Genomic DNA, 17281 nt, shown 5'->3' on the forward strand with positions numbered 1-17281 from the left:
GTTTCTTTATTGACCGTGTGTCTAGATGATCTATCCATTTCTGTAAGTGGAGTGTTAAAGTCCCCTGCAATTACCACATTCTTATCAATAAGGTTGCTTATGTTTGTGAGTAATTGTTTTGTATATTTGGGGGCTCCTGTATTCGGCGCATAGACATTTATAATTGTTAGCTCTTCCTGATGGACACACCCTGTGATTATTATATAATGCCCTTCTTCATCTCTTGTTACAGCCTTTAAAGTCTAGTTTGTTTGATATAAGTATGGCTACTCCAGCTTTCTTTTGACTTCCAGTGGCATGATAAATAGTTCTCCATCCCCTCACTCTCAATCTGAAGGTGTCCTCAGGTCTAAAATGAGTCTCTTGTAGACAGCAAATAGATGGGTGGGTCTTGTTTTTTTATCCATTCTGATACCCTCTGTCTTTTGGTTGGCGCATTTAGTCCATTTACATTCAGTGTTATTATAGAAAGATATGGGTTTAGAGTCATTGTGATGTCTGTAGGTTTCATGCTTGTAGCAATGTCTCTGGTACTTTGTTTCACAGGATCCCCCTTAGGATCTCTTGTAGGGCTGGTTTAGTGGTGACAAATTCCTTCAGTTTTTGTTTGTTTGGGAAGACCTTTATCTCTCCTTCTATTCTAAATGACAGACTTGCTGGATAAAGGATTCTCGGCTGCATATTTTTTCTGTTTAGCACACTGAAGATCTCGTGCCAATCCTTTCTGGCCTGCCAAGTTTCAAAAGAGATCAGTCACGAGTCTTATAGGTCTCCTTTTATATGTGAGGGCACGTTTATCCCTTGCTGCTTTCAGAATTTTCTCTTTATCCTTGTATTTTGCCAGTTTCACTATGATATGTCGTGCAGAAGATCGATTCAAGTTACGTCTGAAGGGAGTTCTCTGTGCCTCTTGGATTTCAATGCCTTTTTCCTTTCCCAGATCCGGGAAGTTCTCAGCTATTATTTCTTCAAGTACCCCTTCAGCACCTTTCCCTCTCTCTTCCTCCTCTGGAATACCAATTATGCGTATATTATTTCTCTTTAGTGCATCACTTAGTTCTCTAATTTTCCCCTCCTACTCCTGGATTTTTTTATCTCTCTTTTTCTCAGCTTCTTCTTTTTCCATAATTTTATCTTCTAGTTCACCTATCTCTCCTCTGCCTCTTTAATCCGAGCCGTAGTTGTCTCCATTTTATTTTGCAGCTCATTGATACCATTTTTTAGCTCCTCCTGGCTGTTCCTTAGTCCCTTGATCTCTGTAGCAAGAGATTCTCTGCTGTCCTTTATACTGTTTTCAAGCCCAGCGATTAATTTTATGACTATTATTCTAAATTCACTTTCTGTTATATTGTTTAAATCATTTTTGATCAGTTCGTTAGCTGTTGTTATTTCCTGGACTTTTTTCTGAGGGGAATTCTTCCGCTTCGTCATTTTGGATAGTCCCTGGAGTGGTGCGGGACTGTCGGGCACTTCCCCTGTGCTGTCTTAAATAACTTGCGTTGGTGGGCGGGGCCGCAGTCAGACCTGATGTCTGCCCCCAGCCCACCGTTGGGGCCACAGTCAGACTGGTGTGTGCCTTCTCTTCCCCTCTCCTAGGGGCGGGATTCACTGTGGGGTGGCGTGGCCCGTCTGGGCTACTTGCACACTGCCAGGCTTATGGTGCTGGGGATCTGGCGTATTAGCTGGGGTGGATCGGCAAGGTGCACGGGGGTGGGAGGAGTAGGCTCAGCTCGCTTTTCCTTTGGAGATCTGCTTCAGGAGGGGCCCTGCGGCACCAAGAGGGAGTCCGACCCACCGGAGGGATGGATCCGCAGAAGCACAGCATTGGGTGTTGGCGCGGTGCAAGCAAGTTCCCTGGCAGGAACCGGTTCCCTTTGGGATTTTGGCTGGGGGATGGGCGAGGGAGACAGCGCTGGCGAGCGCTTTTGTTCCCCGCCAAGCTGAGGTCTGTCGTCTGGGGCTCAGCTACTCTCCCTCCCGTTGTCCTCCAGCCCTCCCGTTCTCCAAGCAGAGCTGTTAGCTTATAACCTTCCAGATGTCAAGTCCCGCTTGCTGTCGGAACACACTCTGTCCGGCCCCTCTGCTTTTGCCAGCCAGACTGGGGGGCTCTGCTTGGCCGGCGGGCCGCCCCTCCGCCCGGCTCCCTCCCGATAGTCCGTGGAGCGCGCACCGCCTTGCCGCCCTTCCTACCCTCTTCCGTGCGCCTCTCGTGGGTGCTTGGCTCCGGAGACTCCGTTCTGCTAGTCTTCTGGCGGTTTTCTGGGTTCTTTAGGCAGGTGTAGGTGGAATCTAAGTGATCAGCAGGACTCGCGGTGAGCCCAGCGTCCTCCTACGCCGCCATCTTCCCAGCTGTGCCTAGATCACTTTCAATATAAATAAAGACTGCTCAGCATGGTATTTGAAATTTATCATTTGTAATCCTTCCAAATATTTGGTTTCATTCAAAACTGAGAGAAATGACTTCTTTGTATTTAAGGTCTTTGTTCATTTTTAAACAGTTGGTATATTTTTACATTTATCCAACTTGAGAAAAGTGGTTTTATTCATGAATTCAACTATTTATAAAAACTCCATTGTATATAAATTCATAAGACATGGTTTTTATCCTCATAGAGTTTATAATTTAGAAGAAAAAAGAAGTCCTCATTTTGTTTTATATCTCAGTATGTTCCACATAATTATGACTCTGGTTAAAGTCCTCCACAATTCATTTACTTGTGTGAGCATGGCAGGAAAACACAGGTTAGATCTCTTTCTTTTCCTATCTTGTTCTTTTCACATATCTTTTATGAGTGTCTGCCTATTTCTTTCCCTAACATTACTTTCTCTCTCACATATTTTCTGGCTCTTTTTTTCCTTTTCTTTTGCATGATACCTTGTTTTCTTTCTGTCTCATGCAGAGAGCGGTATGTACAAATGCTTGACCAAATTGCCCGGCAGATGATTGACTTCTACAAAGACATGGTAACTCAGCGAATAATGGACCAGCGCATTTTGGAAGAATTGTACAATTTTAAGAATGTTACTGAAGAACTGACCAGGTAAAATCTGTGATTATCTTAAACACAAAACACAGGCCAAAGCCATGTCTTTAAAGAGAATAAAAAACAGGGAAAGTAGAATGGTTAAAAGTGAGGACTCTTTTTTTTCTTTTGTGGGGTTTAGGAAGAGAACGGAGAGGACTGGATGTAGATGTAGAGACATGGGTTACAAAGGTTAACACAAAACTAGGGCTCTGCGTATGTTTGATAGGGAAAAGACTCCTGTTCTCCTTCCAGGCCTGAGATGTTGAGATCTTAATCATGTTTACAGACAGTGCCATGATTACAGATGATAAGGTTTAAATCCCAAAGAGGAGGATAGGCATTAAGTAGCAGTCAAGGTTAGTGATCATCTAAGCTCGCGTCAAGATGATTAGTGGCAAGAATGAAAAAGATAAGATAGGCATGTCAGAAGGTAGAACGGAGCAGCCCGGTGGCCTGGCCTGTTAGCGTCCGCCTTCTCTCCATTCTGGAGGATCTCCCACATCATCTTTCTGCCCTTTCTAGCCAACCTGATTCCGTTACCAAAGCTGCCCGAATTCCATCCAAATGTATGCTAGATTTCTTGATTTGGTTTCTAAGGAGTGAAAACTAGGGAGAGATGTACACATAACTGAGAAGATTCCTGAGTATACAAATCCGATTTCCTGGAACTCTTCAACTATGAATGTAAACTTTCTTTGCTTTATTTCAGGGAGCTGTGTCTGGTTCGGGCCCATGATATGAAATTAACAAAGGAAGCAGAGAAGATCCATAGGGATTTGGCACAAGCTCTCTTAGATGCTGAAAAGAATGCTAAGTGAGTTACCAAATGTTAACCATTATGTCATCAGGCCTCACAGCTTATTTGAAGGAACAAAATTTTATAGAAACATTTGAAGTTTTTTATTACAACAGTGCTGGGAGGGATTAATATATGTAAGGAACTTTTATGTATATTAACCCCTCCAGGCACCACTTAATACACATCTTGTAAATGTCTTCCTGTGTGAGTTTTCCGGGGCGTAACCCTAGAAGTGGAATTGCTAGGTCACAGGCTACACACAGCCTTGTCTTGCTAAATGTTGCCAAATGCCGTATAAAGTAGTCGTGCCAGTGCACCTTCCTGTCGGTGTAGGAGATTTTCCTTTTGTCCATATTTTTTTTCAGTCTGATGAGTATGAATAAGTGTCTGGTTTTTGTTTTGTTTGCCACTAATTTTCCTAATTAGTAGTGTGAGTCTAGTTCTTTTTTTTAGATTTAAATGAATCCACTACCATCTTAGTGTTTTATCCTATTTCTGGGGTTAGCAAACTTTTTCCATGAAGGGTCAGATGGTGAGATACGGTTTCTGATGCAACTGTGCAATCCACTCCGCCTTTGTAACGTGCACCACCATGGTGAAAAGGCAGGCAAGGACGATGCCAGGACAGGGCTGTGTTCCAATAAAACCGTTTAGTGACACTGAAATTTGGATGAAAATAAAACATTTTCACGTGTCACGAAATACCGTTTTTCTATTGCTTCTTTAACCATTAAACGTATAAAAAGTAAAATAGGTAAAAAATTAACAATCTGAAATTCTTTGCTTATGTTCTATGCAAAATGCACGTGGTGAGCTGTCTTTAACCCACAGGCTCTAGTTTGCTGAGCCTGATAATTATCATTATCAAATGATAATTTGAGTGCGTTTTTAGTTTTTCTTATTTAACCGATTAAAAAGTAATATTATTATACTATCATAGAAGCAGTATTGTGCCCTGTAAGTAAAGTAGAAAATATAAGCAAGCAAAAATGAATAAAAAATATTATAGTTTCACCACCTAATAGATTACCGATATACATATCTTAGTATATATTCTTTTTTTCTATGTATATGTGCACACATGCATTGTTTTAAACCAAAATTGTACTGCATATACTGTTCTACAGCCTGTTTTTTTTTTTTTTTTTTTTTTTTTTAGTCAACAGTCTACCCATTTCAGTAAAGTTTCACTTCTTCAATTACCCAGATAATATTCAAATTTTCCCAGTGTTCCCCAAAACGTATTTTACATTGGATTGTCCAAATCAGTATCCAATCTAGGGCCACACATTGTATCTTGTTTTATATTCCTTTTAATCCAGCATAGTCTTCTGCTTTTTATGTGTGTGTGTGTGTATTGAAGAGTGACTGGCATGTCAGCAAAAACACAAATGTACACAAAATCTAAATTCAAAGGTATATTCTTTCTTTTATTCTATTTTATTCCTTACTAGACTGAGAAGGATACCTTGATCATCTTTTTAGTGTTGATTTATTTATTTTGAGAGAGAGAGAGAGGACATGAGCATGAGTGGGGGAGGGGCAGAAAGAAGCAGAGAGAGAATCTCAAGCAGGCTCCATGCTCTTAGCACGGAGCCTGAAGTGGGGCTCAATCTCACAAACTGTGAGATCATGACCTGAGCCGAAATCAAGAGTCAGACACTTAACCCACTGAGCCACCCAGGTGGCCCACCTTGACCAGTTTTTGCTCACTGAATATACTACTGTTTTCTGTAGCTGATTCACCCTTCTTGTCTTAGGAGATAACTGTTCTATACTTTGTCTTCTGTCCTCATTTGTCTAATAGTATCTCACCATCCTCTTTCTGAGCTGAGGAACTTGCTTTCTAAAAACTAGAAGCAAGCAAGCAAACAATCAAAAAAGTAGATGCAAACAGAAGAGAACTCAAGCTCTCACCCCTACATCTACCCACGCCCTGCAGCTGTGCTCATACATTCTATCTTCCCAGCTTTTCCTGTGGATGAACTGTCTCTTCCCAAGGCAAGTCTTTCCACTTGTGTACTGTTACATCCCCACATATCTACTTGAGATATTTTCAGCAAATATTCCCTCTTTCTTCTCTAGCTTTAATGTTTCCCTCTCTGCCTGTTTAGTCCCATTAGTATACAAATATGCTATAATTAACACCCATCTCAAAAACAACAACCAAAAAACAAAAAGACTCCCATATCTTAAGACGGCACACGTATCCCCTTCTAGCTATGGCCCCGTTACCCTGCCCACCTCCCGTCCTCCCCCCAGCCCCCTGCCATTATACTAATCTTCTTTAAAAAATTGTCATACTCAATATGTCCACTCCTGGTCCTCCCCTTTGTCACTTGTGAACCCACTCCAATCAGGCTTTCACTCCCCCAACCCCACCAAAATGCACTTGTCAAAGTGACCAGTGACTCATGTTGTTGAGTCTGAAGGTCGCTTCTCAATTCTCATTTAACCTGACTTAACAGCAGCATTTGTCACAACTGACCAGCTGCTCTTACTTAAAACAATGTCTTTCAGTAGGTTACACTCTCCTAGTTTTCCTCTGCTTTACTATCTGCTCCTTCTTACTGATACCCCTTGCAGGTTCCTTTTCATCTCACCAATTTCCAACGGGCAAAGTGCTTGTTCCTTATTCTGTAGATCTTTTCTGTGTCCATATTTGCTTCCTAAATTACTCTCTTCATTTTCCTGGCTTCCAATGCCATCACCTGTATATACTCAGCTCACAAATATGTATCTGCAGCTTCACCCTTCTTCGCAAATCTGTACCCCTAGTTTCATTCTTTCTCCTTGAATTCCAGACTTACGTATTCAACAGACTTAACACTCTGCTTAGATGCCTAATGTCCCCAACGTGTTCTTTCCCCCAAACCGACTCCTTCCACATTCTTTTCTCATTTCAGTTAATGGCAACTCCATCCTTCCAGTTTCTGGGGCCAAAATGCTTGGAGTCATTCTCTGTCCCTTTCTTTTTCTCACATCTCACACCTCTCTAGTGGCAGATCCTATCTCCTTTCATGATCTGTGCTGACCCCTCACCTCTTTCGTTTGTGCCCTCTGCATGCCTTGCCTGGGGTGTTGTGGGGACCTCTGAATCTCCTTTTTACATCTGCTGTAGTAAGCCCACCACTGTGGGCCTTTCTTCACATTCCAGCCAGTACTGTTGTCAAAAACCAACTTCTGTGTTCTGTAGCTGAAATATAACTCGAAGACAAAGTTTGGGGATAAAGAGGAGTTTTATTACTTTAAGGCAAAGGAGGTTAGAGCAGGCTACTGCCTTCAAAACTGTAGACCTGCCCGGGGTAAAAGGCTGATCTGGATGGTTTCGCTAGGAATCTGGTATGTGCTGCCAGCCACGTTCCTCATGCCTTCAAGGTGACCTCATGACTAGTGCTGGTGTGGGCCATCTGAGACTTGTGACTAAGTATCAGCGTCGATACCAAGTTCTTGGAACAAAGGATTCTACAGAAAAATAAGTGAAGGGAAAGAGAAGGCTTCAAGAATGAGGAAGAGAAAATTTCATTCAGCTTGAAGTCAAACCTTGCCGAAGCATTAGTGCGTCCATCTGAATTTCCATCCATCTTTACATTTCTATGTGGTGTCAGTATTATCTATTAAAAATTTGACTCAAATAGAATAATGTCATTTCTCTGCTCGAAATTCTGTAGTGGCTCCCCATCTTACGGTAAAAGGCCACATTTTAAAAACATGGCTTACAAGACTCATCCAACCAGAATTTCTCTGACTTCTACTTTATTTCAGTCATGTTGCCTTTGTGCTGTTCTTGAACATACCAGACAGACTCCCCCCTTGGGTCCTGGAACTCTCTTTCCCAGAGAGCTCCCTAGCTTCCTCCTTCCTTCCTTCAGACCTTGTTCCTCCCCCCCCCCCATTTAAAACTGAGAGCATTTTGTGCTCTCAATCCCCTCTCCCTGATTTATTTTTATCTATTGCGCACTATCACTACTTAATATGTTTTCCTTTTTTCTTTATTATCTTTTCCAAATAAACTTTGTAAGGGCAAAGCTTTTGTTTTTGTTTTATTTTGTTTAGTTTTGAATAGCACCTGGCATTTGGTAGGTGCTAAACAGATATTTGTTGAATGAATTTAAAAAATAAGCTAGAACTTCCTTTGTGCTAATGTTCATTATAGGAGCAAAACATCTAAAACCAGAGAGAAAGGGAAGGAGAAGGAGAAAGAAATCTCATTTTCTTTAAAAATTGATGGTTCTGAAGTGGGACTTTTTTTTGTGGTTAGAAATTTTTAGTAATACTTTTTTAAAAATAATAACCATTTGATTGAAGATTAGGAAAAACAGAAACACATAAATAAGGAAGTAAGTATCCATAATTTGTTCTCTGAGTTAAATCACTATTAATATTTTGATATATTTTCTTTTTTCTATTTCTATGTATTTTTTATATAAATGAGATCAAAATGGGTATATAATTTTATCATTTGGGTTTCTCATGTTACAACATGAAAAGTTTTCCCATGTACCAAAGTATTAACAACAGGATCTTTAATTAGCTATATCCTATTTTCATCACAGAGCCATTTATTTGGCCAATCCCTTGTTGTTGGACATTGAGGTTATTTCTGAATTTTTTTCTTTTGCTATTTTAAACAAGGGTCATTAGTTACCTTTTCAAAATCAGTGTCTAACTTTCAGACAGTAAAGTGCATAAATCTTAAGGGGATATAACTTGTTGAATCTTCATATGTATATTCCCCTGTGTGACATCTAGGGTGATTAATTTTTCTTACTTACTTTGAACAAGTGGAAGTCTCCAAACAGAGAGGGCTTTCAAGAACTGATGCTGGTAGTTCCTGGCTTTCATCAAAATTAGAAGAATTCTATGTCATTGGCCTTTAATTCTTGTAGCAAAGTTAATATCCCATAGCAGGTAGTGTCTCAAATGGCCTGTGAAATGCTATCCCTTTACAACTTCTGTGTTTGCATTTAATCTCACAAGTGCTTTTAATTCCAATTTAATTGTAAACTTCGGTGTAAGTTTGGAAGGAAAAGTTATGTTCTGGTAAACATGAAGAAAAAATAGTTAAGAAAAAGGTACTTAACTTGAATATACTTAATCTTTTGGTTGGTTGGTACAGAATTTCTTTAAACCTTATATTAATTATATATAATTTAAAAGTATAGCAGCTCATAATTACTGGGCTTTGTGTTTAAAAAATTTTTTTTAATGTTTATTTATTTTTGAGAGACAGAGAGAGACAGAGAGCGAGCAGTGGAGGGGCAGAGAGAGGGGGAGACACAGAATCTGAAGCAGGCTCCAGCCTCTGAGCTGCCAGCACAGAGCCCGCCGTGGGGCTCTAATCCACGAGCCGTGAGATCATGACCTGAGCCAAAGTCGGACGCTTAACCAACTGAACCACCCAGGCACTCCTGGGCTTTGTGTTTTTAATGAAGAAGCCTGATTCAGGGTGCCTGGGTGGCTCAGTCAGTTAAGCATCAGACTATTGATGTCAACTCAGGTACTGATCTCATGGTCGTCAGATCAAGCCCTGTGTCAAATTGGGCTCCGAGCTGTGCGTGGAGACTGCTTAAGATTCTCTCTCTCCCTATGCTCCTCCCCCATTTGCATGCGTGTGTGCATGTACACGTGGTCTCTCTCTCTCAAAAAAAGAATTCTAATTCTATTCTGTATCCTGAGTTTTTAAATGAGATATAGTGTTGTTATTCTGTTGGAATACCATGTTGTGAAAATTCTAGCAAATAAACAATATGAAGAAAAGTGTTTAGAGCAGGTAAAAGTATGTTGAATTTTTTACTTTAAGACTTTTATAAGCTTTATAAATGTGACTATTTTTTCTTCTATTTCACTGTATATTAGTGTTATTAACGTATCCAGCAATTATACCATAATTACTTTATGATGAGTTTTAAAGGAACAAATTGTCTATTTTAGAACAAAGTTGTTTATTTTATTAAAAAATTTTTTTAAAGTTTATTCATTTATTTTGAGAGAGAGACAGCATGCATGGGGGAGGGACAGAGAGAGAGGGAGAGAGAGACTCCCAAGGAGGCTCCTCGCTGTCAGCACAGAGCCCGACATGGGGCTCGAACTCACAAACCATGAGATTGTGACCTGAGCTGAAATCAAGAGTCAGGTGCTTAACCGACTGATCTACCCACATGCCCCCAAAGTTGTTTTTTTTTAAATGTCCACCATCATAACAATTATTCAATATATGTGAATTCTCAAAAATAAAGTCTGTATATATTTTTTAATTTTTTTTAGGATTGTAGAAGAATACCATGACTTATACACGTTGCAAAGAGGAAGGATGGAGTGTGATATTAAACAGTTAATGTCAGAAAGAGATGTCTGGAGCTCAGCCACATATGAATTGGCCCTAAAGGTTGGTTCATCTGGAATCATAACTCAGACTTCTTTTTTGCTGGATCAGTTTTGCTTTACCATTTTTTTTTTTTTTGCTTTACCATTTTTAATAATCTAGACAAAATTTAAAAAATGAAGATGTGTATTTAATTTATGAATAATGTGGCTATGATTGATGGGCCTTGAGAAAGGAAAGTTACGTTTTTTTCTTTTGTTTCTTGTCTATTGAGTACCTGGCTATTGCCCAGTTAAGGGCTCTTTTTCTCACCAGAATCTAAGAAGTATAAGGAAGAATACTTTTTCTATTGTTTGTGAGCATGTTAAAATTTTCAACTTCTGCTTATACTAATTATAAACTAGGAAGTGTTATTTATATTTTTCACACAGTGTAACCATATTAGGATTATATCACTTTGGTTCTATTACCTTGGCATCTAAGATGACAAATGAATTGAAATATGGCAGTCTGTAGGTCATTACTGTAATACTTTAGGCAAGTACCAAACATCTGGGACTTGTGTTTACTAAGTATTAACCAGAAATTATGACCCTCAACATATTCACACTTTTGTCTCATTTTCCTCTGGAATGGTCAGACCTCATCTAGTATACAATGTTTCATCCTGATGCAGAATTTTTAAATGACACATCAAGAAGAAATAATCATGACAGTAAATATATAAGAATATATAAATCAGGGAGCCAGGCATGTTCAGTAGGAATAAAGAAGACAAGTGAGTTTCTTCACTCTAGTAGTATTTAAACAATAGAGAACTGACCCCTTGTAGTGGCTTCTGTGGAAAAATACCTTGAATTGGTGGAGGCTTTGTGTTAGCTCATCCCTAAAGCCCCTCCCAACAGGAAATGACAGCTAGAATGTCACCTTCCTGAAAATAACGACTTTGTCTCTTTTGTTTGTGTCTGGATGCACAGTGTCTAGAAACAGTCACTCATTGAATGACTGTATAATTGGTTCTGTATACCAGTGGTTCTCAAAGTATGGTCCAAGGACACCCTGCGCCCCCTCCCCGCCTCACCAGGGATCCCTGAGACCCTTCCATGAGGTGAAAACTAGTTTCTTCATTATACTAAGAAGTTATTTGCCTTTTGCAGTCTCCTTTGCACACGAGTTACATTGGCTTTACAATGGGATGTTGCAGCCGACTGAATGCAGAAACAAATATGAAAATCCAGCTCTATTAAGGCAGACATTAAAGAGATTTGTAAAAAAGTAAAACAATGATGTTCCTTTCATTATTTTTTTGTTTTAGAAAATATGGTTATTTTTTCATAAAAATACTATTTATGTTAACATATAATGGATTTATTGTTATGTTTAAGTGAATTAACAAATACATATTTTATTTAAAAAATTTTTTTAAATTTTATTTTTAACTCATTTTATTTTTTATTTTTTTAAATTTACATCCAAATTAGTTAGCATATAGTGCAACAATGATTTCAGGAGTAGATTCCTTAATGCCCCTTACCCCTTATCCATTTAGCCCATGCCCCCTCCCACAACCCCTCCAGTAACACTCAGTTTGTTCTCCATATATAAGAGTCTCTTCTGTTTTGTCCCCCTCCCTGTTTTTATATTATTTTTGTTTCCCTTCCCTTATGTTCATCTGTTTTGTCTCTTAAAGTCCTCATGTGAGTGAAGTCATGTGATTTTTGTCTTTCTCTGACTAATTTTACTTCGCATAATACATTCCAGTTCCATCCACGTAGTTGCAAATGGCAAGATTTCATTCTTTTTGATTGCCGAGGAATACTCCATTGTATGTGTGTGTGTGTGTGTGTGTGTGTGTGTGTGTGTGTGTACCACATCTTCTTTATCCATTCATCCATCGATGGACATTTGGGCTCTTTCCATACTTTGGCTATTGTTGATAGTGCTGCTGTAAACATGGGGGTGCACGTGTCCCTTCGAAATAGCACACCTGTATCCCTTGGATAAATGCCTAGTAGTGCAGTTGCTAGGTTGTAGTTCTATTTTTAATTTTTTGAGGAACCTCCATACTGTTTTCCAGAGTGGCTGTACCAGCTTGCATTCCAAACAAATACATATTTTAAATAAGTTCAGTTTTAATTTCCAAAATGGTAAATAGCAAATAGATATAATGCATATGAACAAAAGCTCTTTGGAATCTTCGCTAATTTGTGAGAGCGTTGCTTGGGAGTCTGTGCTATATGTTATCCTTCAGTTTGGTTCCAGTTCAGTAGTTTTAGAAAACACAAATTTATGATTCAAATTAGCTCATGACTTAAATAACAAACTGTGATGGAGTTAATGATTCGATGGAAAATTGATATGTGAAATTGGTTTGGGTTTAATAAATCACAGTGGTTTATTAATATCTTAGGTTCCTCATTTCAGTACTTTTTTCAAATAGGTAATTGAAAGAAATAGAGTTGTGTTGGCTAAAAGACTTTACCTCAATGAAAAAGGCTGGAATAAATATGCTAAGCATTTCATCATACTGCTGTCAGCCAAGGTAAACATCAGTTCACTTAAGTTATGGGAAAAGAGACTCCGGCCTTTGAGGGTTGAAACTGTAAGACGTGTTTGCTAAGTTTATAGGTTACATTTTAAATATAGTTTTGTATTTGTGCTTTATTGTGGGTGGAATGAAAAATCTAAGGAAATGTAAACAAATGCTTTTTATATAATTGTCTTCTATCCTAATTAAAGCACTGTAAGCAATTTATCTAAGTTAATAATACTGAAAATGTTATTTATAGACTTATCATTCTATTAGTGTTTAAGCTAAAAGTAAAATGTAGGTAGCTGTGCATTTTTTGCAATTTTATGTGAAAATTCAAAGAGCATACTTGGTCGAAAAGGAGAGAAGTGGCATTTAGTGTGTTCTGGGGTCATACCATTTACACTTGTCATTTAATTTAATTCTTTTTTAAAAATTTTTAAACTTTATTTCTTTATTTTTGAGAGAGAGAAAGAGAGACAGACAGACAGAGAAAAGGAGTGCATGCGAGCAGGGGAGGGACAGAGAGAGAGGGAGAGAGAGAATCCCAAGCAGGTTCTACACTGTCAACAAGGAGCCTGATGTGGGGCTTGATCTCATGAACTGTGAGATCATGATCTGAGCCAAAATCAAGAGTCAGACCCACTTAACCCACTGAGCCACTCAGGTGCCCTTTATAGTAGGGTCTTTATTTTTTGGATAAGAAAAATTAACCCCAAATAAATGAAATCGTCTCCCCCAAGGTTACATAGCCAATAACTGGCTAGGATTCACATTTGGTTTTGTTTGGCTTTGAAATTCCTGTTCTTTCCAATGTACCACACTACCTCCCATGAAAGTGGGGAAATTGGGCTCATGTTGCAAAGGAAAAAATCTTGTCCCTAATATTTTATGTACCGTGGAAAATCTACCAGCAAAGGCACTATGTGATGTTACTGATGATATTTTGAAGGAGAACTATCTTCTCAATTTTGATCCATTTTCTATGGATATCTCTAGTATTATAATATCAATACACTAATTAACATTATTAGCATATGCTAATAAGTATCATGTGAATAAGTGAATAAGTGGTTTGATTTTATGCGTATTATCTAGGACACTGCAGACCTTGCACTGTTGCAGAAATTGACACAGAAATGGAGAAACTTAATGAATAAATTCAAAAACGAAGTGGAACAAAATGAAGAATCTGTAAGGGAGAGATTGCAAATTGTTAAGGATGGCCTTACCAAATGGCAGCAGTTTTTCAGAAATAATAGGTGGGTTACAAGAATCTTTTTTTTTTTAAGTGTTTTGTTTTGTGGGTTTGTTTTATTTTAGAGAGAAAGAGGGAGAGAAAGAGTGGGGGGGGGGAGAGAGAGAGAGAGAGAGAGAGAGAGAGAGAGAATGAATCTTAAGCAGGCTCTACCCTGAACGTGGAGCCCAGTGAGGGGCTTGATCCCATGACCCCAGGATCATGACCTGAGCCAAAATCAAGAGTTGGATGCTCAATTGACCGAACCACCCAGTTGCCCTGGGTCTACAAGACTCTTGGTTTTGATTATATTGTGTCATGTCTGGTAACTCAGTCCAGTTCTTTCTTTCTCTCTGGTTCTCTTTTACCATGTAATAACTCTAACATTGATTTTGGTGGGGTAACTAGCAGCCTTTCCAAGGGTGCAGTCCTGCTAGGAGCTTGAGTGGTTTTGTGGTTTCTGGTGCTAACCATCTCTATAGTCCATCCTGACCTCTCTACCCAACTGCTGCCTCTATTTCAGTTCAGCTTCTTTCCTTTTCTTTCCTCCCCTCTTCTTCCCTCCCCTCCCCTCCTCTCCTTCCCCTCCCTCTCCTCCCCTCTCCTCTCCTCTCCTCTCCTCTCCTCTCCTCTCCTCTCCTCTCCTCTCCTCCCCTCCCCTCCCCTCCCCTCCCCTCCCCTCCCCTCTCCTCTCCTCTCCTCTCCTCTCCTCTTCCCTCTCCTCTCCTCCCCTCCCCTCCCCTCTCTCCTCTCCTCTCCTCTCCTCTCCTCTTCTCTCTCCTCTCCTCACCTCACTTCCCCTCCCCTCCCCTCCCCTCTCCTCTCCTCTCCTCTCCTCTCCTCTCCTCCCCTCCCCTCCCCTCCCCTCCCCTCCCCTCTCCTCTCCTCTCCTCTTCCCTCTCCTCTCCTCCCCTCCCCTCCCCTCTCCTCTCCTCCCCTCCCCTCCCCTCTCCTCTCCTCTCCTCTCCTCTCCTCTCCTCTCCTCTCCTCTCCTCTTCCCTCTCCTCTCCTCACCTCACTTCCCCTCCCCTCCCCTCCCCTCTCCTCCCCTCTCCTCCCCTTCCCTTCCCTCCCCTCCCTCTCCTCTCGTTTCCTTTTCTCTCATGTCAACATATGTCATTATTATTGGCAAACCTGAATATCTAGATCCATCTGCATGTGCAGAGAAATAGAACCAGTGGGTGGCAGTTATAAGGAGATTGATTCTGATTGGTGTTATACTTTATAACAATTAGAGAAATCTGACAATGGCTGCCTATAAAGTAGTTAAGTCAAGGTGGGATGATGAAATCACAGCTAAAGTTAGTGGGAATCTGGACTTTGAATCTAGTCTTGACTCAATGATTTCTAAGGTTTTTTAAAACTTTAAGATGCTTGGTTTGTTGAGGAAACACATTTAGGAACCGGTTCCATTTCAGATTGAGGACAATGGTATCGGTTTTTCAGATCCTCTAAGGTTTTCCGGTTAGTAGATTTTTTGGAAGTTCTGGAAGCTGAAGCTTGTACATATCCAAGCTGGTGACTACTGCCATTTCCTGTTTTTGCTGTTTGTTGACTCTTAGCTGGTTAGGGGAGCACGGAGAGCAGGGTTCACTTTTCCCTTTCTCTTCAAGAACTTCTTTATCAAGAGCTTTCGCCTTGTGAGACTTCAGAGATATTAAAAGAAACTCTTTCTTGCCAGAAGTTGGGACTCCTGAACTAAATGTTGAGTCTTAATTATTCATTAGGCTTCCTATTCATTACATATTGTTTTGGCTGCTGTATTTAACAGGAATTATTCTTATGATGATCTAATTTTGGGTGTCAGAGACCCAGACACTGCCCTGTCAGTACTCTTATGGCCTCTGACCTTATAACTTGATTGCTCAGGTCTGATTGGAGCCTGAATTTATGTTTATACTTATATTTACATTTGCAAATTTAAAGATGAATGCCTGTAAGGAAAGGGGCTAACCCTGGAAGGCATGCTTGGAAATCATTCAGGAGAAACATAATGTTATTATGCAGTATACAGATTCATGATTTTCTTTCTTCTTTTTTTTTTTTTTTAATGTTTTTATTTATTTTTGAGACAGAGAGAGACGGAGCATGAGCAGGGGAGGGGCAGAGAGAGAGGGAGACACAGAATCTGAAGCAGGCTCCAGGCTCTGAGCTGTCAGCGCAGAGCCTGACGCAGGGCTCGAACTCACGGACTGCGAGATCATGACCTGAGCTGAAGTCAGACGCTCAACTGACTGAGCCACCCAGGCGCCCCAGATTCATGATTTTCTTTGTTTATATACTGTTCTGAGACCCTGCTCTTATTCTTTTTCCTTCTTCCAGTGAAAAAGACATTTTATCTTCTGATAAAGAAAATATATTTGAATCAGTTATTCCAGATTTCAAGCAGTGGCAAAAGGTAAGACATTCTAATGAACTGTTTGGTAATCAAAGTGCTGTTTGTAAATTGCCACTTTTCACCAATGAATGAGTCACATCTCATCCTTTAAGAATGCCATATGGCATTTTATGAAAGACAGAGAAAATAGCAAGACTCCAGGGACTTTTAAAAATACGCTTAAGTATTTTATTTTCAGTTCTATTTTAGATTCGGGGGCCAAATAAAGTTAGGCTGCCAGAAAAAATTGGGAAAAGATACTTGGGTGGCAGTGAGGGTCATTCTGATTCTCTCTTCTAATCATCAGATAGAAGTAACGTCTGTACCTCTCCCGTACCTGGCTTTTGTCTCAAGAACAACTTGGACTTTTAAAATTCAGAACATCTTTTTAAAAAATTGGAGTCTGATATAGACATACCATAAAATATACCAGTTTAGTGACTTTTAAGTGTGCACTTCAGTGGCATTAAGTGTACTTATTGTTTGTTGTGCACCCGTCACCACCGTCCATGTCCAGACTTGATTCATCTTCCTGAACTGAAACTTTACCCAATAAACACCAAGCCTCCTCTATTTCCTTCTCTCTAGCCGCTGGCAACCACCATGTGCTTTCCGTCTCTATATTTTTGACTACTCTGGGCACTGGAATTACAGTATCTGTCCCTTTGTGACTTATTTCCTTTAGCATAATGTCCTTAAGGTTCATCTGTCTGGTAGCATGTGTCAGAATTTCCTTCCTTTTATAGGCTGAGTAATACTCCACTGCATGTATATACTACACTTTGTTTATTAATAACATACATTTATTTATTTATTTATTTTAGGTTTATTTATTTTGACAGCAAGGTAGAGCATGAGCACGGGAGGGGCAGAGAGGGAGGGAGAGAGAGAATCCCAAGTAGGCTTCAAGCCATCAACACAGAGCCTGACACGGGGCTTGAACTCACAAACTGTGAGAATGTGACCTGAGCCAAAATCAAGAGTCAG

At 39.9% G+C, this 17281-nt stretch overlaps 1 protein-coding gene across 3 annotated transcripts in view; it reads left to right on the forward strand.

Moving 5' to 3' along the window:
* The window catches only part of AXDND1 (axonemal dynein light chain domain containing 1), an 88238-nt gene that overhangs the window by 40723 nt on the left and 30234 nt on the right, over positions 1–17281 (forward strand). For all 3 annotated transcript variants that reach the window (XM_042976478.1, XM_007096244.3, XM_042976479.1), the window contains 6 exons: positions 2901–3041; positions 3736–3840; positions 10093–10213; positions 12591–12692; positions 13779–13942; positions 16240–16315. In XM_042976478.1, the coding sequence (XP_042832412.1) occupies positions 2901–3041; positions 3736–3840; positions 10093–10213; positions 12591–12692; positions 13779–13942; positions 16240–16315 (709 nt within the window). The remainder of the gene's footprint in view (positions 1–2900; positions 3042–3735; positions 3841–10092; positions 10214–12590; positions 12693–13778; positions 13943–16239; positions 16316–17281) is intronic.

The sequence above is a fragment of the Panthera tigris genome, chromosome F3, assembly GCF_018350195.1.
Source record: "Panthera tigris isolate Pti1 chromosome F3, P.tigris_Pti1_mat1.1, whole genome shotgun sequence".
NCBI classification, from domain to species: Eukaryota; Metazoa; Chordata; class Mammalia; order Carnivora; family Felidae; genus Panthera; species Panthera tigris.